At 34.0% G+C, this 23,527-nt stretch overlaps 1 protein-coding gene across 3 annotated transcripts in view; it reads right to left on the reverse strand.

Annotated features, from left to right (window-relative positions):
* Window positions 1-627: 627 nt before the first annotated feature.
* LOC132927810 (uncharacterized) overlaps window positions 628-23,527 on the reverse strand; it is a 41,638-nt gene continuing 18,738 nt past the window's right edge. For all 3 annotated transcript variants that reach the window (XM_060992398.1, XM_060992397.1, XM_060992396.1), the window contains 5 exons: window positions 4,812-5,067; window positions 4,210-4,716; window positions 3,046-4,130; window positions 2,470-2,755; window positions 628-2,379 (listed from right to left, as the gene is read on the reverse strand). In XM_060992398.1, coding sequence (XP_060848381.1) covers window positions 2,230-2,379; window positions 2,470-2,755; window positions 3,046-4,130; window positions 4,210-4,716; window positions 4,812-5,067 — 2,284 coding nt within the window. In that variant the 3' untranslated portion in view covers window positions 628-2,229. The remainder of the gene's footprint in view (window positions 2,380-2,469; window positions 2,756-3,045; window positions 4,131-4,209; window positions 4,717-4,811; window positions 5,068-23,527) is intronic.

Here is a 23,527-nt window from a genome sequence, read left to right on the forward strand (position 1 = left end):
TGTTTACGCTATCCACACACCAAGACTGTTTAGTAGGCACGTATACAGGGGGAGGGTTTGGGGTCCACCCCTCCTCCCAAAAAATAATTTAACGAGGAAAAAATTGTTTTATTATATTGCGGCACAATTTGTATTGCTAAATTTTGTAAACCTCAGAAATTTTTTTTTTATACCTGCCTGCCGTTTAGGATATTATAATAAAGCGCGCTACCGTAAAAATATTCATCGGACTGGTTATGTCGATCGGCGCCGTACGGGACGTGGCTAAAACGCGTGCATGCGCCGCGCGTTGAACATCTATAATAGCGCCTTCTCTCGGTTCTTATAGACGTTTCGCTTTTGGTGTGACGTCCTCTTAAGTACATTTTAAAAATGATAACTAATATATCCAAGCATATAATTTTAACAATTATCTTGACAATATATTTTCAAAAATCCAACAACTATTATGATTGTATTCAATGAACAATCAATAAAGAATCCTATACTCTATTACTTTTAATATCTCAACAGTGTGCCATGTAGAAACAATTTAACCATCATGGATAATCATTAATGAAAAGTTCTAAGCTGATATAACGGCCATTAATAAGAAGGTAGAATGTGTGATTGAAAAATAACCAGCAGTTAAGTGATTAAAGGTATATATTTTTAGATTAATGTATAATATTTATTATAAAATTTTGAATAAGAGCATGGGCGTAGCGAGGGTAGGTCAGGGGGGGGGGCAAGTGCCCTCTCCTTGCATTTCAAACTAAATTATATTTCTTACACCTTATAAGTTGAGTTTTAATGATTTAAAATTGGCTATGCCACTGCCCCTCCTGATTAAAATTCTAGCTACGCCCATGAATAAGAGTATTGTAAACTATAAATATTTAAGTATAATAATAATTAACTAAACTATAAATATTAGTAAAAAATATTGAAAACAATCATGTAAAAGAATTACTAAAACTGAATATAATGATATAATATTAAGTATAATGATTAATAATAAACTTGACTAAAAAATAAAAAAAAAATTTTAGTACACAATCAATTTTTTGTACTTTCAAAAAAAAAAAAATGATACATAGATGTTAATTTTTGTTATATATAAACTATAAACTACCATTATAATGAAATTGGAATAAATTCTATTGAATAATATAATTTAAATTTTAAATGAGTGATTATAATTTAACTAATACTTCTACATTTGGTGGTGCATACCATAACTATATTACTAGTATAGCACACATACTACATACTACTGTTTATCATGTATTATAATTGAATACTAATACTAATATTAATAATAATTACTAAACATCTAAGATTAATATTATAAATATATTTTATTTGAACTGAGTAGTAGTGATATATTATAATAAATAATAATAATAATAATAATAGTAAATCATGATAAAGTTTACCTATTATAATAGAAAATAAAAATTGTTTACTATAAATAATAATAATAATTGAGAGTTTTATTTTTGTCAAATACTATTAACTATTATAACTAATATAAATTAATATTAAAAATAAATGCTAGTTAACTAAACCAGTAATACATAACTAAAATTAAATAATTATGAACTAATAATATTATTGTGTATACCATATTTTGTCGACTACAAACAATTACAGCAAATTAATACTAAAAAATAAATACTATTCAACTAAACTAATATGATTAAATGTTAATGATGTTAAACATTTAATTGATTGGCCATACAACCAGATTTTATAAAATAGTATAATTGTAAATTAAAAGTAAATATTGGACAAACTATAAAAAATATAATATATTAAAATAATTATTAATCTTTTGGATTTAATAATAACTTTAAAACAGTATTCATTACTATTTTGTAAAGTATATTTAATCTATAATTTATGTAAGACTGAGAAAAAACATCATAAAAAAACATGTGCATTAGTCATACAATAATAATACTAATACTATTGCACATGTTTAATAATGGCTCTGGGTTAGTTGGAGAAATCAAAGTGCATATTAAGTTTACAGTAAAGAGTAAATAATGAAATAAGAATAAAATAAATTCGATAAAAAAAAAAATAATAATAATTGAAGAATTAATTATGAATTGATAGAATACACTAATATGATATCTCCAAAATCTTATCATATCTAGTGAAAGTATAATATGAATTTAAAATAAATGGTACTATGTCTAAAAGATCAATTCATATCATTATTGTTGATTCTGTTGTCTGAGTCTAGTATAATAATATCTTGTGTGCAACTGGTTTACGGCAAATAGGACATGGTTGGCCAGGGGCCATGCGATCACCACACAGTTGACAAGTTCCATGTCCGCACATAAACACCATATTCTTTAATCTATCCAAGCACACGGGGCACATATTCTTAAAAAAAAAATTATAATTAGAAAAAAAATCTCTGTAAATTATGGTTATAGTTATTAATTATATTATATTAGCATCCTATACTCGTACCATTTCCTTGAGATCACTCAACTGCTGCATGAGCTTTTCAACTAGTCCTGGCTCCTGAACATTAGGTGGGTTTGCCGCTGCCACATCCATGGGAGAGTTTTGCCGTTCTTCTTGTACTTGTGCGTTCGTAATGTTATTCTGCTTCTGTTCTAGCTCGTTAGTCCGCTTGTCTCGAGACCGGGACATAGTATTATTTATAACCGACAGATCACATGAAGTGGAAGGTTTGCTATTGTTGCTTCCACCAGCGGCTATATCCAACTGATTGCGTGTAGCAGGTTCTCTACTGTAATGGGTAGAAAGAAGATAAAGATTAACCAAAATCATAATTATACTAGTAATAATATAATGTAGTACAAATACTGCATGATAAAAAGATGTTTTTGAATTAAATTTTAAAGACGTTTTTATTTCTAAAGCATGACTCAAAATGTAATTTTGACATAACATATAATTTATATTAGGTAACGATATTTTAAATTATAGTATTACTGAAGCAACAATTTCGGGTATAAATGATGACGTAAACCAGAATATGCATTTGAAAATTATACGTTTTTAACACTGAAATTTTACCTGTTATTACTATGGTTCTCAATCACTATACTTCCACTACCATTGGTAGTGATGCTTAAAATGCTGTCGTCATCCATAAAATCTGGTTCCAAGTCATTGTTGTCGACATAATCATTTGCCTCTCTTGTTAAGTTGTTATCCACTCTTTCGCCAGTCATGCCACCCATTGGCATAGTGGCTCTGGAGGTCGAGGGCCCATCCAAAAGTACCGCTGGGGTATTATCTTCTAACATCATCATACCAGGCGCCGGAGGAGGGAGACCGATGCCCAAAAAACGATTTGCCACTGATGACGATAGTTTGAGGAATTCAGAGTCACTTCGAGTCGCAAATGTCTTGGTGCATTCTTTTGGGGGGTCTGGTTCTCTCGATAGCAATGGAGCGTACGCATCGTGATATGGCGCTTTAATTGAGTAGTCAGGGGGCATGTTGTTAAGCGTCAATTGGGATTTCTGAGGCCATTCTTCTGAGAGAGTCGGTGCACTGGAACCACCATTGGTTTCTCCTACAGTGGCGGTGGTCGTGTTTTCAGCTTGAGCTATGCGAGCATGAGCAGCAGCAGCACAGCACTTTATCAGAGCGCAGCGCAAAGGCTCGTCAGCCGGGCAAAGATCCAAAGGCGTTTGTCCTCGGTTGTTGCGCAACCATAGATCAGCGCGACCTGTGCCAGCGAGCACGCAAACAACTACGGTAGCATTTGGTGGTGGCGGAATCACGTTTCCATTGATTGGGGAAGCAGGTGCAGACCGGGATACCGGACCACGCGTGGGCCGTCCGAAAATATCTCGGCTACCTGGTCCAGAAACCGCAGTCTGAATGCGCCCTTCTCCAGCTACTTGTTGATCAGAACTTGGACCCGGTTCACGTATGGGTCGTTCTCCAAGATCCCGACTTCTGGAACCGGAAATCGCCATGGCAGCTGCCAAGGCAGCGGCACGTGCCTCTCCGGCTAACCGAGGACCGGTTTGATCGTCGACGGTCTGCTGACGTATAGTACGCACTGGAGATTTCTTTATCCGACGACGGTTGATCACTTTTTTCGATTTATTATTTTTGATTGGAATTGGCTTGTTGTTCAGAACAGGCTGCAAAAAAAAATCGTAAACAAATGGTTTAGTCCGTTTGGCATCCGTAAATTATATGTATAAAAATAACTATCCTTACCGGAGTAGCTGTTGTAGTAACATCGCTCTTTGTCTCTTCATCAGAATCTACGCCAACGGCACTTATGCGTAAACGTCTAAACTCTTCGGCCGCTCCAAGTAACTCGGCCATCAATCTCTGCACCGCGGACACCGGTGAAGCAAACATTTCTAAGTACGCAGGACCTTTTGCCGCCCAAAGTTCCGTCGCCTGTTCAACGGGACATGGTTGACTAGTAACGGTACGGCTGACTGTTGAATAAACGTTTTCGTTGTCGTCTGATAGTTCCCGGTAGTCGCGTATGACCCTGTTACCGGCGAGAAGGTTGCGTAACGACATGCCACCGCCGCCGTCTGACCGGAACTTAGTGTTGGGATCCCTAGGACTGTTTCCCAAGCCCACTCCAGGTGCGGGTGGTGTACCGACTGTCTTAAGCTGCAGTAACGTGTGATGGCGCAAAGCTTCATGCATAGGTGTGTCGCCGTCCTTGTCAGGGATGTTTGGGTCAGCGCCATGATTAACAAGCAGCTACAGAAAAATATTATCAAAAGCGCATATAAATATGGTAACAGTAAGTAAAACGTGTACATAAATCAATTATTGTTGTATACGACCCTACATACCTTGACGATATCTGCATGCTGACGTTCCACAGCCAAGTGAAGGGCTGACTGTTTATTAACATTTCGTTTATTTGGGTCGGCTCGGCCACGAACTAGCAGTAACGACGCAACACGGTGGTGATTGTTAAGAGCAGCCAAATGTAAGGCGGTGTATCCGTCGTCTTTGGGCTCATCCACGACCCAATAGCGATGGCCGGCAGCGTTGTTGCCGCGGCCGCCGTTTGTGGCGATCCAGTCCAACATAATAGCTGTAGCTCTGTAACAATATAAGACAGATTGTTAACAATGATTTGAAAATACTGATGATGACGAGATACTTATATAAAAATTAGATTAGCACAGAGATCAAATAATGTTATATGTAATATGTTTATAGGCTGAGGAATGAGGAGCCACCGCATTTTCTCATTTTCCATGTTAAGTTCGTGGGAAAACGTGGAGACCCCCCCCCCGGTTCGCTATAATAAATCAAAATGTATTAGAATCGATGTCAATAAAGCGAGGGGGCGAGGTGTTAACACTGAATTTGCGACGGTGTGTATTGGAAGTTATTGCGCAGAATAATACGATCCAAGCGAATTTGAAGGGTTCGGCGGAGCCTTTGCCATCATCTACGAGAGCTTTATTAATGTATAAATAATCCTCGACATAAATATACATATTTATGGCATAAATGGTATGCACACACGGTTATATATACCAAAAGCAATCTTCAAAATGTATACATAGTCCGTCCCAATTCAAAACTCTTAAATGTTTGTTCCCAAATACTTTTATAATCTGTATGAGTATAAATTATTATATACGTAGTGTATACAGAATTAACAAAAAAGTAAAAACCAAGATACAAAAGAAACTATTTATAAATATTTTCTAATGTTATTAAACATAAATGTTAATAAATATTACATATGTGTAATGAGATATCAATATATAGGTAATAATGGTATTATATTAGATGTATAAAATAATATAGCATAAGTCGAGTAGATGCGGTGTATGAGAAGATGTATGTGAGTAGATAAGGTCATTTTGGGATGACTCCGAAGTTATGTAACCATTGACCATTGACGTTATTGTTGTGACCCTAAAATTTGTATTGTACACATTTGTTTTACTCTGTGGCATAATGGCCGGGAATACATATACGATATACCACTCAATAGTTATAGGTACGTTAATAGCATAGTGATATATAGCGTACTAATATTAAATATATTAAAGCTGCTTACGCCGCAGGTCATGCGCGCGTACATTATTATATTATACCTATATGTGGTTGCGAGAGCTTTGCAGTGTTTTCAATTTGCGCTTAGATGAAAAAAAAGAAACACGATGCGTGGGGGGGGGGCGATCACATACGGTAGGGGCTATCGTCACCACTACCAGTAAAGTACCGAAGCACACAAATCGTATTTTTTTAAATTAATAAAATATATACAGGGTGATACTACATTTATATTACAACCATTGTATTATACATATTATACAGTTTATTCATAACAGAGAACAATTTTTTATTAAGAAAGTTTTTTGTATTTAGAACTACCTACCAAAAATGATAATTAATTTTTATATTTTTTTTTACAATATTTTAATAGGAGTTTTGCGGGGTCAACTTAAGAAATTCAAATGAGAACCTATATAGTAATCATCACGAGAAGAATTTTTTCCTAGTCTTTCGATACATAAAAATTGAAATTCAGACGAGTAGTTTTTGAGTACCTAATAAGTATTTAAAGTTTAGGTGAGTGGATGAGTAGTAGACTAACATTTTGCGAGGTATTCCTGTACTATTAGTTCTATACTATACCACTCCGTTCAACTAAACTTTAAATACACTTAAATGTACTTATAATTCATAAATTACTCGTCTCAATTTCAATTTTTATGTATCGAAATATTCCAAAAAAAATATCCACATTAAGATAGCAAAAAAAGTAGGTTCCCATTTGAATTTATTAAGTTGACTTCAAAAACCTTCCTAAAATATTGTAACATATTTTATACTAGTAATAATATAAAAATTACTAATTATTTTAGATATTTAACTTTCTTACAAAACACATTTTTTTATTACGAATATTTATAACTTGATAAAATAGCGGTAACATATATTTTGAACCACCCTGTATAATACACACGCACACACACACACACACACACACACATTTTTTTATGGAAACGTTTATTGAATCCGAGTAATCCTTCCTACCCCCTCGGGGTTATCGTTTTCTTTATGTCAATATATAAATACGAGTATACTATTATTTATGTGTACACATGATACATGTTGTACGTGCAATATTGTATAATAAAACGTATCGTAATCATAAATTGCACCACCGCCATCACTGGATCGACGCGTACGACACATGTATATAGCATATTATCATCACATCATACGTGAATTATATTATGCATATTATAATTGGCTTTTATATAATATATATATTATTCGTTTGATGTTTTGGGCTTTTGAGAAGAGACCCTCTCCCGCAGATGGATTGGGACGGAGGCCTTTATGCGTGCGGACATAACTATTAATTACTATTTATTTTATACACGCGCAGTACCACAACCTTTCGTATTCGACGTACCTATATATTATATATATTTATTTAATATGAACTAAAGCAATATAGGATACTTACTTAAAGGTGATGAGTTTAAACCACCTAAAATGACAAGAGGGCAGATGGGTAAAAATTAATATGTTAACGGTGAAATGAATATACGATAGTACTCATACTAATATATTATACTATATACATTGTAATTACTACAATTCAAAGTTTTGAAAATTGAAGTGATGAAAACTTAATTTGGGCAGTAAGAATTTCCAAAAGTGCAGTTGACCTATTGGATATGAGCGATTAAAATAAAATAATAATAAAAGCATAACATATTTTTTCAATTTTAATGTTTTCGTTATTTCATTTAAAAATATTTGTTTATTTAAAACCAGTGGGTAATGATAAATAAAGGAACAATAATCATATCAACAATTTAAGAAGGCGGGTATGGAAGCTAGGTTATTAATTATAAAATGGACATAAAATAAAAATACTTTTATAGATATTTATGTTTGTAATTTTTTTTAAAAACCTCACTATCTTTTATTCTTGATTAGTTAGTAAGAAAAAAAAAAATGATTAATAAAATGATATTAGAATGTTAGCATACGTAACCAGAAAAATATATAAAACGCCACCCTGATTCATTATATGGTTATGTGTTAATATTATTTTAGCAATTTTTGTTATTTCGGGTTTATTGATTCCGACGAAACATTCTGTTTCCAAAAGAATTATGTATCAATTCTAGAGACTATTTATACCAACAACTACAATTTATAATATTTATCTACCGCGATTCTACTGATCTTTAAATTAATAAAAACGGTAGAAAGGCAGCCATACGTTTTAAAGTATATTAAACAATTTTAACACAAGTAACGTTTTTATTTTCTAATCTCGACAATCAATCGAAAGTCATAATTTTGAACTTAAAGGTTATTATAACAATATTAATTTAAAATATAAATTAAACTGTAGGCGGCTTTCTTTTTTTTTTTATACATTTAAAACTCAGCAAAACTAGACAGCGGACTCGATACAAAATTGGCGAAATCGATATACCCCGTTCGCGGGTCACACGCGATTAGGTGCGAGCAATGGTGGGTTTAAGTTAGAACTCAACCATTTATTTTAACTAAACTCAGCGTTACTATGTACCTATTGTATTTATACGTTTTTACTTTGCTTGTGTGTACAAGATATCATCTCGGACTGAAAAGAAGACACATCTCCTGCAGTACGAGTAGTACGACCAATGTATCATATATATATATATGAATGTATGACTGTATATATATCACCGCGCGCACGGGATTTTATACAAAAATAAGCTGACAGCAGAGACAGGGGTAATGACCGCGGTGCGTGACGGATTCGGCGGCGGTATCAAGTTACCGACTCATCATCGTTGTCGTCCTACAGACCTACGAGGATCCTGTTCTCAAAAAGTAACTGAAAATACTCGCCAGGAACATTGTAATAATAAAGTTGGAATAACACGAGTATTATATTAAACGTGTCACTAAGTTACAGTTGCAGGTAACTTCAGATAAATTATAGAAAATAATATACAAACTATAAGATTATTATTTTAAAATAATTAAAAATAAAATAAACAGATGGTGTAATAATTATTAATATACAGGAATTCAGTATATTACAAATTTGCTTGAACAATTCCTGATCATTGCAGTTACGCACCATTTTTTTTTTAATGCAGTTGCATTAGTCGCGCACGACTTAGAATACCAGTAAAGTTGGTGGTTGCATATAAATTAAATGTATTATTAACGTCAAATCCAGGAAATTCGGTAACCAAATGAGAATTATTATACCTTCAATACGACAATTTTGTGTAATTAAAAAAAGTATACTATAAAAGGTTTTTGTTTATTGAAGTCAAAAGTTTTATAGCGAATCATTCTTATGATCCTTGAATTTTGCCCTACATGTCTGTGAGTGTGCTGACTGCTGAATAACACTAAATTTTTATTTATTAGTCAGATATTCAGATTACGTTAGATTATTATTGTAATCGGACTTTTTTGATAAGATAGTTGAAACATTATATATTATTCATAAAAACATTTAAATTTTCTTCAATTTTATACGTTTTCTATTTTATTCTATTACAGACTTAGGAACTATCCACAAGTTGTTAATTAAAGCTTATCAAAATACGATAAGTAAAATAAAAGTAATACGAACGTAAAACAGCAAATTTGCGTTAAGCGGAATACATTTTATGCTGTTAGCTTTAATATTAGAGTCAATTTACCTATTATCAAACTTAAGGTAATAATATTATCTAGGGCATCTCAAAAGCTTTTATTTATATTTCAATTTTAAAGTGAGTGACGAGTATTCTAAAGTTTCAATATTTTACATAGCTATAATTCAAAAAAAATAAAATATGAGATGCCCTAGATAATGTTATTACCTTAAGTTTGATAATAGGTAAATTGACTCTAATATTAAAGCTAACAGCATAAAATGGCTTCCGCTGAACGCAATTTGCCATGTTTTATGTTCGTAAAACTCCCGTCTTCTTAAAGCTGATCAAAATAAGCTTCAATTAACAACTTGTGGATAGTTCCTAAGTCCGTAATAAAATAAATTAGTAAACGTAAACATTGAGCAAAAATAAAAGTAAATTGATCCCGAAATTGTAATTAAACCAGAAACTGAGTGGTTAACAAATTTATAACGATAATGGTAAGTTTGATTTTATATTTTCAGTCTATCTGAAGATGATTTTAACTTTTAAGTAATTTTTCGTCATTCAACTTGATCTGGTATTACAATATATGTTTTAAGTAATTTTTATACTACATAACCACAAGCTTTTATATGACCTTGTCTACCAGGTTGTCCTGATAATTCATTGATATGGTCATTATTTTTATAAATATTTTAAGTTCTAAATAATAACGATTTTAGTTATTATTTTGTAATAAAAAAAATATTAACCATATTACCATAACACTAACCTTAAGAGGATTCCACACCTGCATGATGTGTTATCTCCGTCTTACATACAACTTAGTAAAATTTTCGTTCAGCAGAATTCATTTTATATTGTTAGCTTTAATATTAGAGTAAATAATTTACATATTATCAAACTTAAAGGTTAGAATATTATCTAGGTTATCACATAGATCTTTATTAGTATTATAATTTTAAAGTTATAAGCATTTAAAACTTTAAAACTTTCAATATTTTGTATAATGCGTAGCTATAATTTACTTTAAAATATTTTTACCTTTAAGTTTAACTAAATTTACTCTAATATTAAAACTACCTAATAACAAAAGATGGATTTTTTGGAAAGCAAATTTGCTATGTTGTATGTACCTATGTATAAGAAAAGATCACATACATGGCGTTCCCTTAACATTTTGCCATTATGTTATACTATATTATATTCTATATACAATGAAATGTTCAAAATATTTAGACCCACTTTAAGATAATGTAAGTTACGACCTATATTTTAACCGTTTTTTAGCTTATAGACTATAGAGTTAATAGCAATATAATATTAAATGTATCATAATATAATATATTAATAATTATTATATTATAAATTATAACATATGCGATGTTTTTGACATAAATTAGTTTAACGTACCCTAATAGTATAATAAATTATAAAATATCCTTAAAAACAGAGACTGTCTCAAACACACCGTCATATACGCTCAGAATTAGTTTTTCTTATGCAATGATTTATCATTTAATTCAAATTTAACATATTAATTACAGTAGTTATCTAATCAATGACGAGATAAATCTATTACACAGTACAGAGAAGAGTTTTTGGGATTTTTTTTTGTCATTTAACTATAAAAGATAAAAAATAATTTATTTTGGATTCTGAGTAGAACAGTGATGATCCGATGAAAAATGTATTAACTTTCAATTATGTTTTTTTTAATCTTATACTTACAGTAAAATTACTTGGATTTTTAACTAAGAGGAGTTGGAGGGCAAAGGTAGAATCCTCAGTACTTTTCTTAATAACTAAGAAAAACAAAAAAAGAAATTAAAGACAAATGCAAATTTGTACGCTAAACTAGTTATTGAAAATATTGATTTCTTCACAATTGTTACAAATAAAAAAGGAGTAACCGTAGAAACTTGAAATTATTTCCAAATATTTATATTATCATTTTATTTATAAAACGAACGAACATCAGAACATACTATACAATATGGTGGCAGTGACGCGGTCACCACTGCAATATAAAATATCGTCTAGTCTAGTCTATATAGTTTGTGGGCTAACCAGCCAGATATAGGACATTATAACGGTCAAAAAGGATTTGGTTGGATCAAAACCGCAGCCGAGATGAGGTGACCGCGGATTGTTGGATATACAGCAGTAGTATAGGGAAGGTGGGAAACTTGCAGTGACGGCGGTTTGTTCCGTCGAATAACTTACCATATTAGCGAATCGATTTTACACAACCACCAGCCGAATTTGAGTTTTTTGGTAAAGGGGGGGGGGAGAGATAACAACTTTTGACAAATAGTCCCTATAAACTCTAGTGACGTGTTGCCAATAGCAAATATATAAACTAAAATCGAAAATCCAAAGCCGTACCTCATACTAAATCGTCACGAATATACTTTGATTTATTTCGCGAGCAATGACAGTGGAAAAGATTCAAAAGTTCCACGCCACGGGCTAAAAGGTCTCTCTACATAACGTAAAATATGGCGTTAAATTTTGTTTTCTTTGTAATTAGCCACGACACTAAAATTTAAGAGACAAGAAATTAATTTATTTTTGCTTTTCCATCGTACTCCGTCAATTCAGGGATGTTCAATTCATTTTATATGCAACACCGAGGCACGATAAAAATATTTTTTTTTACAGGAATTTTTTACATAATATTATTATAGTACACTATTCGAAACACAGCCAACAACATCACTAATTTAAGCGTACGACGATTAAAATATTATAAACACGCGAAGGCGGCAGCGATTTTATATAGCCAACGTGTTATACATGTGTGGTGCGTGCAGCGTGGAGTTATAGCGTTAAACAAGTTCAAATACAAATACTTTATGGAGTGTTCGCTCGTTAGGATTTTTAGTTTATATATATATATAAATCGTTTGAAGTATTCTTAAAAACGATTTTACGGCGTTTTTAACACAAATAAAACACTCCATATTTTGTTTGATTTACTTGTAACTTTTACATTGTTTTAAAATTAAAGTCAAGTATCGAAAAAGAAAAGAAAAAAGTATAGAATTCTAATAATATTTGGCTGTTTCAGTACTTAAAAAGATTTTTATCGAAATAGATGTTTTTTTTAATACGTTTTTTTTCCAATCAAGGGAGACTTATTCGTGTATTGTTTGATTATTCGATTACATCGCATTTACGCCAACAATAATGCTCAATCAGTTTATTTTAAATACTTAACGTATATTTGAGTTTTGTTTATACTTCAATATTTTCTACAATATAATCTTTGCAATAAATACCACACCAGTGATTTAGGTACCAACGGCTGTGCGTTACGTATATATTGTCAACAGCTGCAAGAGACGAAGGAAAACTATTAGTATCATTTGGCCTGCAAGATGCTATTTTCAAAAGTGAGAAACATTATTTCCCATAAAAGTCTAAAAGTCTTTCCAGTTCCAATTTCAAAAAGAGTATAAAGATTACTATTTTTTCACATCTGTTATAAAAGTTAGGTCATATACTAGTTAATGCAAGTTTTTCTCTTAAATATATAAAATTACAAAAATACGATTTGAAACTATTAAGTATAGAAGTAAATAGAAGTAATTTTAAATGGCATTATTATATGCAATTAATTTAATACTACTAAAAAATAAATATATTCAGTATCAAATCAATAGCGAAAAGTAAAAAAAAATAAATACCTATAGGTAATTATTGAAAATGAAAATTCTATTACTGAGTCTACACACCAAATTAATATTTATTAATATTTGTTGAATAAAATTAAAGAGTTTAAAATAAATGAGATTTAAAAATCAAAACGTACTGAATGTATAATTTTGAGAATACATGAATAATTTATAGTTTTTGATATCAGAATTTTTCCAGAGAAAATAATATTGCATATTCTTGACTTTTTGTAGTATTTACTGGTAGTTGTTACATGTAACATATTATTACTCATTACTGTAGCCAACAATTATAATCAAAATATTCAAAATATAATATAATAATTAATATAATACACAGTTATAAAATATTTAAGTGTTATAACAATAACATTGCAATTCAACATCACTGATGTTAGATTTAATTAATAAATTAGAAATATCTACTACGTCATAATCTATATTCTATAGTGATAATTTCATATCAAAAAGTAAATTGTACACTAATAGACGCTGATTAACAATTTAAAAATAAATTAAACGTTCACTTTAAATACAATAATATTATGAATTACTATAATATATACATTTCTATATTACACACTCTACAGTTACAATCGTATCGTATCGTTATAATATATAATGGGATAATAAATTCTTTATAAAATTAACTCATTAAAAAACGTGCTTATTAAAAAAAAAATGTATTTTAAAAATGTTTAAGTTCAGTCAAGCTTAAATTGTGTGTACTTTAATTTTATATTTATTTTAGATGAAATTTTGTGGACGCGACCGTAAAAAAAAATATTTCTATAATTAAAAACTACTCCGACATAAACGTATAAACAATACCTATATTATTACAGTGTAATACAAATAAATATCAATATCATGTGCCAGTATTATTTTATTAATGCATCGTGACCGTACACGTGATATTATTACTACTACAGTAAAGCGGTTAGAAATTAAACAAAAAAATCAATATTTTTACATTTAAAAATTGCGTGAGGTCGAAAAACATTGCTTCTTTTAACAAAAAAAAAAAACCCCAGTACAGAGAGATTTGTCGATAATACTTACATATTATAATGTTTATTAAATATTTTTATTTGTATTATATTAAACTAAATGTTAATAAATTACTTTTTTTTACATTTCAGTAATCGTGATGGTGTACTTCCAGGATTACTGATATTTCACTCAGTGCATATTAAATTCTAATCCGATATCGTTGGTAACCAAAATATTTTTAATTGCACTGCACGATACATGGGCAATGGTGTTATTAGTAAACTATAAATAGAAAGTCGATTTATATATGCAAATGCTTTTTTAATTTTTTTATTAGAAGCCGTTGGATAAAAATATGATTTCGTTGTACCTAAACAATAAATAGGTTGTGCAATTTAATTATAGAACATCATACACAGAATATTTGAATACAATTAAATATATTTTCAAAATAAATTAGTACCTTTACATCGTACCAGGATGATATATAAATAGATCCTAAACATTTCTTTACACATCGTAGTACAATTTATTACATACCTACCTACCTTACCATACCTTACCTTATTCGTGTAATTTATAAAATAAATATCCAATACACATGAAAACATAATGATAAATTAATAATGATTCCTAATGTCGTGTGTATTTCTTTATGCCGATCTCGTAAAAATAATATAATATTATCTGTATTGTAAGTCGATTTACTATAGGTTATTTTAATAATATTGACGAGCGCTACATTATACATAATAATTTAGCGCGCGTATTTATTGCGACATTTTAAATGTACAGATATACGAACATATATCTTAAAAGCACATAAATCTACTGCTTAATAATGATATCCGACGGTTGTAAAAAGAAAATAAAATCCTAAGTCTCGTCCCTTATATGCGATGACTATATACTCGTACGATATGGGATCGGCGAATCGCCATCGTTTGTGTGCAAGTGTGCGAGCGAGTACGCGTACGCGTGTGTGTGTATGATACGAGTAAGTATGTGTTTGTGTGGTACGTTTGCTTCACGAAACTTTGGCGGGTTGACAATAATATTCGTCTCGGTCCGACTGTCATCGTGGCCGTAAAATGTTTTAAACTTTCAGTTTTGTCGATTTTGTATTGAACATAATATATACATGGTAAAAAACGCACATTTCCGAAACCCCGGACTGGTGCAACCAACAGCGACACAACGCTCTGCACACGTAGTAACGACGACCAGACGACGTGAGGTGGCGGTGTGCGCGCGACCAACCGTCGGCGGTGGTGTTGTATTTCACCGTTGCTGCTGCTGCTGCGCGCAGACACACGTATACACACACACGCGCGCCCGCGAGCGTGCTTATCCCGCTCCCCGTCACCGACGGTTCCTCTCACCCCATGCCAATCGTCACACCTCGTTCGGTGATGCGTCTACGGGCGTTTTAAATATACACACACTCGGGACAAGGGTGATAATAATACAGTAACGCACACGTACAGTGCCGGTAATTCGACTTATGCGCGGGAGTCTGGTGCACCGGCGGTGGTTATTTTTAGAAACTCTGTACGCAAGCGGGTTACGCATACAGCCGTCCTGCTCGTACATATATAATATATATATATATATATATACATATACTTGCGGACTCTTCTTGAACAGCTTCGGAGAGATGACCGTAAATGGCGAGCGGCGGGAGGGATACGCGACGGTGCGGGAGGGATCTACGGCGCGGGGTACACGAACGAACGACGACGTTCCGCAGCTGCAGTAACCGCCGCCGCCGCCGCCGCCGCCGGTGCTCGAGAACGACCAACGCGGAGGGCCCCCCGTTCGCGCCGATGGTTTTGGGATCGCGGGTGTGGAAGGGGCACCGGCACAAGAGTTTTTATTATAGAACGGGACCGGTGGCTGCAGCGGGAGAACACGCCACCACCGGTGCGACACACACGTGTGCCATGTGTGTACCGCGCTTATTATAAACATACAGACGTCGCATTCCTGCCGCACGCATTCAGGCTAGTGTTTATGTATATATAGAAAGAGAGAGAGAGAGAGATAGAGTGAGAGAAACAGTTAACGTATGCATCGTGGCAGAAGCGGCAACGGTGGAGGTCCGTTCTTTACGGAGTGGGGTAGAAGATGAGGGACGACGGCCGTACGGGCAGGCGAGCAACAGCAGCAGATTCGAGAACCTGGTGCGTGTGCCAATAGTCGGACGGGCCGCTCGTATAAGTTCCACGGCAGGCCGGCTTTTGGCGTCAGTCGAACACCAGCAGCGACCGGAGAGGCAAAACGGACACCTTTGGCCACGATAAACACGGTCACTGGACAGAGGACGGACGGCGGGATCGGCCAACACGGCGACGACGATGGACGCAAAGAAAAGATCGGCGAAGACGGCGTACTCGACCACAATAAGTAATATCATCTCTTCGATCATTAACAATGTATGTTCTAATGAGTGTAACTATAGTTTACTATTACTTTTCCCAAATCGTTGATCTCGGATTAGTTAACAGATTTTTTTTTTTTTTAATTTCGATCTTTATACTTAATAAATACTTCTATAATATAATATAATATAATATTTGAACGCTGTAACACAGCCGAATTGTATAATAGAACACAATGTAATCGATTAGGTATAACAAAGTCGGTCGGACGCTGCTGTACGCGGCGCGCCGCAGTATATAGTCTCACCGGAATCATATATAGTACTATCGTCATCACACACTCACACACACGCACACACACACAACGCATATACTATGTAATACCATGTAAGCACACACACGCGTACAATATAACGCAATTTCGAATCGTGATTATATACGCGTCGTCGTCGTCGTCACACAAATGGTACACGACGGCGCGTAGTCGATTCGATTATTCGGTACACGGAGCACACACAAACACACACACACACAAACATACACACACCCACGCACGAGGAGTTTAGCCCGGTGACTATAGCGGCGGCGGCGGCCCGAATTTACAGCGCCCCCGACACGATTATAATATTATCGTAATATTATATTCGGTACGAATAATACCTGTGTAACGATAATTAATACGTTTCCCGGTTTATACGCGAATCGAGCGTGATATTATCGCCGTTACATTACCATAATGTACCGACACAATAATAATATATTATGTACATAATATATACACGCCGTTTGTATTGCGGACATTGCGATTTACAATGCACTATAGATAGGACCACAACTCGCTGTATAGATGCAATTAAAAAAACATACGTACACGCGTCGCTGCCACTGGATCGTACGTTATAAATAGATAATGGGCGATGTGGCGCGGATTTGGCGAGCTACGCGGCGGCGGCGGCCGTGGCGCCGACGGGATAAACGGGAACGGCGGACGATCGATGGGGAGGGGAGGAGACGAGGGATCGTTATGGTGGTCGGTCTAATAATAGCGACAGCGAGCTGCCGCATTATTTTTAGCGACGATCCGCGGCCGCTGGCACCGCGCCGTGCACTCGGGCGCGCGTAAGCGTCGAGTAGGAAGCGGTGTGGCCGTCGCCGTCGCGTGAAGGGCTCTCTGCATACAACCGCGGCGGTGGCGGCGGAGCTTAATGCGGAGTATGGCAATAATTATTATAAAAACACATGGCGAGTATAGTACTGCGGTACACGAAATCACGAGACACGACGGTTGACCGGATTCATCACCCGGCGGCGGACCGGAACCACAGCACCACGCCGCGACATCCCCGGCACCAGAGTTCCGTACTTCTTGTATGTTCGCATAGTGTGCACGAGCCGTTTGGCCGAATTTAACGACGTATGGAATGTAAAGAAGTATGGAGCGGCGGGCCGGGCGACACATCACCGGCCACCCACCAGCAACCGTTATATACTATTATAATGTGTAATAATACTAATATTTTGTGTACCTATATGATCCGGATATTGTTGTAATCTATGTCTGTATATAATCTACCGTGTGAAATGTCTTAACGTTGTATCAAACTATTATATTAATAGGTATCGCGGCGTAAACGACAAGGTGGTACATGTGACGCGACGCGTGTTCCGGGGTATCTCTGTAATAACGCGAATTCAGTGGCGCCGAACTAATTTTTTCAGGTGTGGGCGTGTGGCAATGGACATTAATTTATACCACTTATCTCTTCACGGTATGAAACCTAAGCCGTGCGGAGAAGAGTCCCCCACACCCCCTAGTCCATACTGATTTTTTAAGGGTCAAAATATTATTTTCACAAATAAATTGTATTATTTACTGAATTTTTGCATTATTTAATATTTTAATATATACATATAACTATATAAGTGCTTTAATTTTTAATTAGCATAGAAATTAGTTATAAGATCAGAAAAGAATATTGATACTACTGATTTAGATTTTATATTTTTACTTAGAATTTAGATCATATTATTTTGGTAATTTATCGTAATTAAAATATAGTTATTTCATTTAGTTATCTGCTTTTTCTAATGCAATCACAAGGTGGTATGGTCTACGCTACGACGCTCTATGAATAGATAAGTTCACTATGTTTTATTTATAGAGGTATAAAAGGCAATTGCGATATAATAATATATTATACGAACGCGACCCCAGGCCACCGAAAACGCGCGGTTTTCGACTTTGCGTTTATAATGTCGCGTGTGTCCCTTTAATAATATTATAATGATATATTGTATAGTGTAATATGTCATGAATAACCGGTGTTTCTTTTGCACTTTGCAGGTATACGCGCGAGGGCGTGTAACAATTTTTTTCAAAAATTAGATTTATTAAATGTTTGTGAATATACTATTATATTACTCGCGTGATTAAAGCTTGTAATTTATTATTATTACGAAACAATTGTTGTACGGTATTTACCCCGATTATTATTTATAGACGTACTTTTAATACCAGATAATAATTTTCGGATGGTTGGCACGTGAAACAAGCGACGCTGTCATCGCGTATAACGTTACTACGATTATAATTATTGCGTTATTATTAACTCCCGTCACCGGTAGACGCGCGCGGGAGCCAAAATTGACACATAGTTACCAGCTACCGCGAGCTAGCTATGTTTGTATATGTACACTTCAGAGATTCGTATTGTTATTATGCTCTCTACTGTTCAACTTACACCGAGTACGCATTACGTGTAAATAATACGGGTATTTACACGTTTACAGGCGTATAACGTATTCGGCGTAGTATTGACTATACGTACATACATGACGGCTATAAACTACATCACAGTAAACGAACTGACTCGGTGATTATGATCAATTTATCGGTCGGCAAACAGACACGCAGGCGAGTACGATATAATATTGTACGTACATATTACAAATTAACTAATCGAATATAATTATTATTTGTAAACGATTTATTAGTATTATAGTAGTACATTAATTATACATTCAACATTGTATACATAAGAGCTATGGATTTTTACGCTAACCACCAGAAATGATGGCGCACGAACGTCAACTGTTTGTGTATGCGTACTACTGTGTATATACTATTATATATAACATTCTCGGTCCCTCTCTTTATGTCTATAATGTAATATACGCGCGCGTGTGTGTGTGTGTTGTAGTTTATTGAAGAATTCTGTGATACGGATAAGGCGTGCCGGAGTTGGCGGCGGAAGTATTTATAACCACGCGCGTCTTCGCCGTATACGCGTACGGCGCGCGCGTTCCAAGGGCAGGGGATTAGTGGGAGGGGGTGTCGTGGAGAAGGGACGGCGGCACGATAAATGCGGAACAGCGGCAGCGATCCGTTCCGTGCGCGAAAATCGACCGTGGCGGTGGCGGCGCATCGTTAATGCCACAGAGCTTATACACATCTCCTTCGTCGTCGTCGTCGTCGACTACCCACCTCCCACCATCACCACGCACACACATGAGGAGAGCGCGCGCGCAGTTATAGGAGTTAGGACGGTTCACGACGGTGTTACGCGCGCGCACCAAGGCCCATCCCATAGAGCGACGACGGCGTCGACGACGACACCACCAACGGTGGTATCGATTGCACGGTGGCGGCGGCGGCAGTAAACGGTCGTCGACGCGGACCGACTAGCTGGCTGGCGGTGGAAGAGGATGGAGCGGCGAGGCGGGTGAGAGAGCTGGCGCGAGCGTAACAGCGATGTGTAGTGTCGGCGGCCCGGGCCCGTGTAAGCTATAACGCTATAATATGTGGGTGGAGAGAAACTCGAGCGGCGTCGGGGTCTGAGACTCGAGGCGAATAACCGTCGTATTGTTTCAACGCCGCCGCGTGACGAGAAGAGCACATAGGCAGCAACGGTGTCCGTCGTTTTTCCGCGCCATCGCGCCGATATATAAATATTTATGAATAACGGGGTCGTCAGACTATAACATAATAATATGATCTTTATTCTTGACTACCGATTGTCCAGTGGGGCCCCGGTGTCCCTAGCAACCAGGCACGATGAGACTCGCTGTATCACAATACAAACTTCAAAACGTAAACACGACATATTATTATATACGACGTTTGTGATAACATTTCGTTTTTTTAAGCCCGGTCCCCACCAATACTCGTGTATTTGAAGAATATATTATAATTTAATGTCCCTTCAAACGACACCTACTCGTTGTATATATTTTACACCGATCTCTACAGTCACGCATCTTTGATGGCTAATGTACTTGTCAATACTCAGGTGGCGAACGTATAACCTAAAATAATTTCTAAACAAGTTTTTAGGGGCTTGGAAATAAAACTAAAACTCAATTTTCATAATTATTATGGTAATTTTCAGTTGTTCATTTCAAACACAAAACTTAGTAAATTAAATACAATTCATTAAATCGGTTGCATAATATGTACAGTATAATTATAAATATTCACTATGAAACTCACTTTTAAAGTTTACGCCAGAAAAATGAAAATAGAAGGATATACTAATATGTCATATAATTCTTTACATAGATATTATTACATTGTCTATTAAAGTTGGTAAACATTCTATATGACCAATAAAATGCGTTTATTTTGCTCCACTATGACATATATATATATCAACTGCGGATTGAAATAAATAATAAAAAGCTACATATTAGTACTTATTATATTGGATTTATGAATGTCTATGCCTACTCTGGTCACAAATATTTTTTTATAAATAAATAAATATATATATATTTATTACGTGAATATAATATACCCTGGCACGCACAATTATTAATGTCTAGACAATTGTAACTGATGACTACTGTCCCTATTTTTTTAACACGATATGAATTAATCATTTTTTTTAACAGTGTCAGTTTCAAGTGTAATTACTCATTTGTTATTTCTATATGCGATACAGTTCTGACAAGAAAGTAATAAATGTTTAAATGTATTAATACTTCTTTATTTTACTCTATTTTTTCACAATCTAATAACTAAAAAAATTATTTTTAACACTTATATAATATATTGTAGCTACTTCGTAAAATCTATCTTTTTATTAAATGGGCACGTATTTTACACACTAATAACTAAATACTAATATTTTATGAAACGATTATTTTTTCATGAAATAGTCACTCCAATTTGAAATTGTGTATTTTTTTCATAATATGGTCATTCACTTAGTGAAATAAATAACATTTATCTCATTTTATCTTATTATTATTTATTTATGTTTCATATTTAATACCATGTAACTATATAAGATCTTTTACATCAAATATAAATCTAAATTGTACAGTGAAACTTCCAATTAACGGTCACCGAATGGACCATAAATAATGACCGCTATTTAGAGGTGGCCGTCCTATAGAGGTGACAATACATAGCATAACACTTTATGGGATCAAAAAACCTAATCGTTACATAGAGGTGACCGTTAACAGAAGTTTTACTGTATTTATAAAAATAGTAGTTATCCATAATAATATTCATAAATATTTAAGTCATATTAATACATAAAAAAAAGGAAAAAATAAGTAACTATATATGTTAGAGATAGTTAAAAATGTATATAGGTTAGTAGTTATTAATTACGCGACGCCAAGAGAACCTAGGATACGAAATAATACATTCGCTGCAATACACGACCGACTACGTACTGATTTTTAATTCTTTGTACAATATAGAATCTAGGAGATATCATTAAGTTTCTCTAATAGTACAATTTTCGATAGCAATCGATATATATATATATATACTTATTACAAGCAAAGATAATTCATTTTGGTAAATTGTTTAAGTACCTACTTAAAACGTTAACATAAAACGAAATCGATCGACTCTACTACATTTATAAAAAGGGGAAAATAAGTAACCGCTATTATCTAGAATATAATAGGTATCGAGTGTAGCTCGTCAATGAGTAAGTTACTGTAATGTATATGTGTTAAATTTGAGTTCTATGATAAATCATTGCGTACGAAAAACTAGTTTGAATTAATTTTTGCCGAAGACATACCATTTAAAAATTACATTTTGTATATAATAATTTCATTAAAAATTTCAACCCTAACTTAAATTCTTACTCTTCGTTTATGTATCTAATTTCTTGCAAAATTTGAACTTTAAATATCTATAAAAATTTGTTTTATTATGTTTTAGATATTTTGATTCCCGTATAGGTAAATTCCAAATGTATAATCTACGTAAATCCTAAGCATTTACTTCTTTATTTGCTTTAATTTCCTTCTTTTCTAGTCGTTAATATTAATACGATGAAATAGTTTTAAATTAATTATTAATAATACCTACAATATTTTTAAAACAAATTAACCTAAAATAATGCAACATAAAGCGAAATAGAAATAAAAAAAGTAAATAAGTATATAAATTAATATACATAGGATAGATCGATTGTCCTTTATAGCATCAAATTCAACCGCGTAGGTTTAAATTTATATAATGTTTTATACATACAATAAATTATTATTAGCGCACCAATGACGATTTCTGTATAGAAAAATACACCCACACACATAATATGATGTGTGACGATGATGATGTCGTATACGCATGGATGACGAGGAATGAAATAATATCGTTAGCTAAGGAAAAAAGAAAATCAAAAATCTCTATTGATATTGTGTGTTTGTTTGTTTCTATAATATAACTGTAACCTCAATTTCAAGATCAATAATTATATTTTGCAAGAGGGAATAAAAAAACATAGACATTCTCGTTACCAAAATACATACATCGTTTGCAAATTATTTACACAGTTAATAATATTGTTTACAAAGTTTACGAAAGATGTGATATCGACGATGTCGTTCATTGCGT

This window comes from Rhopalosiphum padi, chromosome 3 (assembly GCF_020882245.1).
Source record: "Rhopalosiphum padi isolate XX-2018 chromosome 3, ASM2088224v1, whole genome shotgun sequence".
Classification (NCBI taxonomy): domain Eukaryota; kingdom Metazoa; phylum Arthropoda; class Insecta; order Hemiptera; family Aphididae; genus Rhopalosiphum; species Rhopalosiphum padi.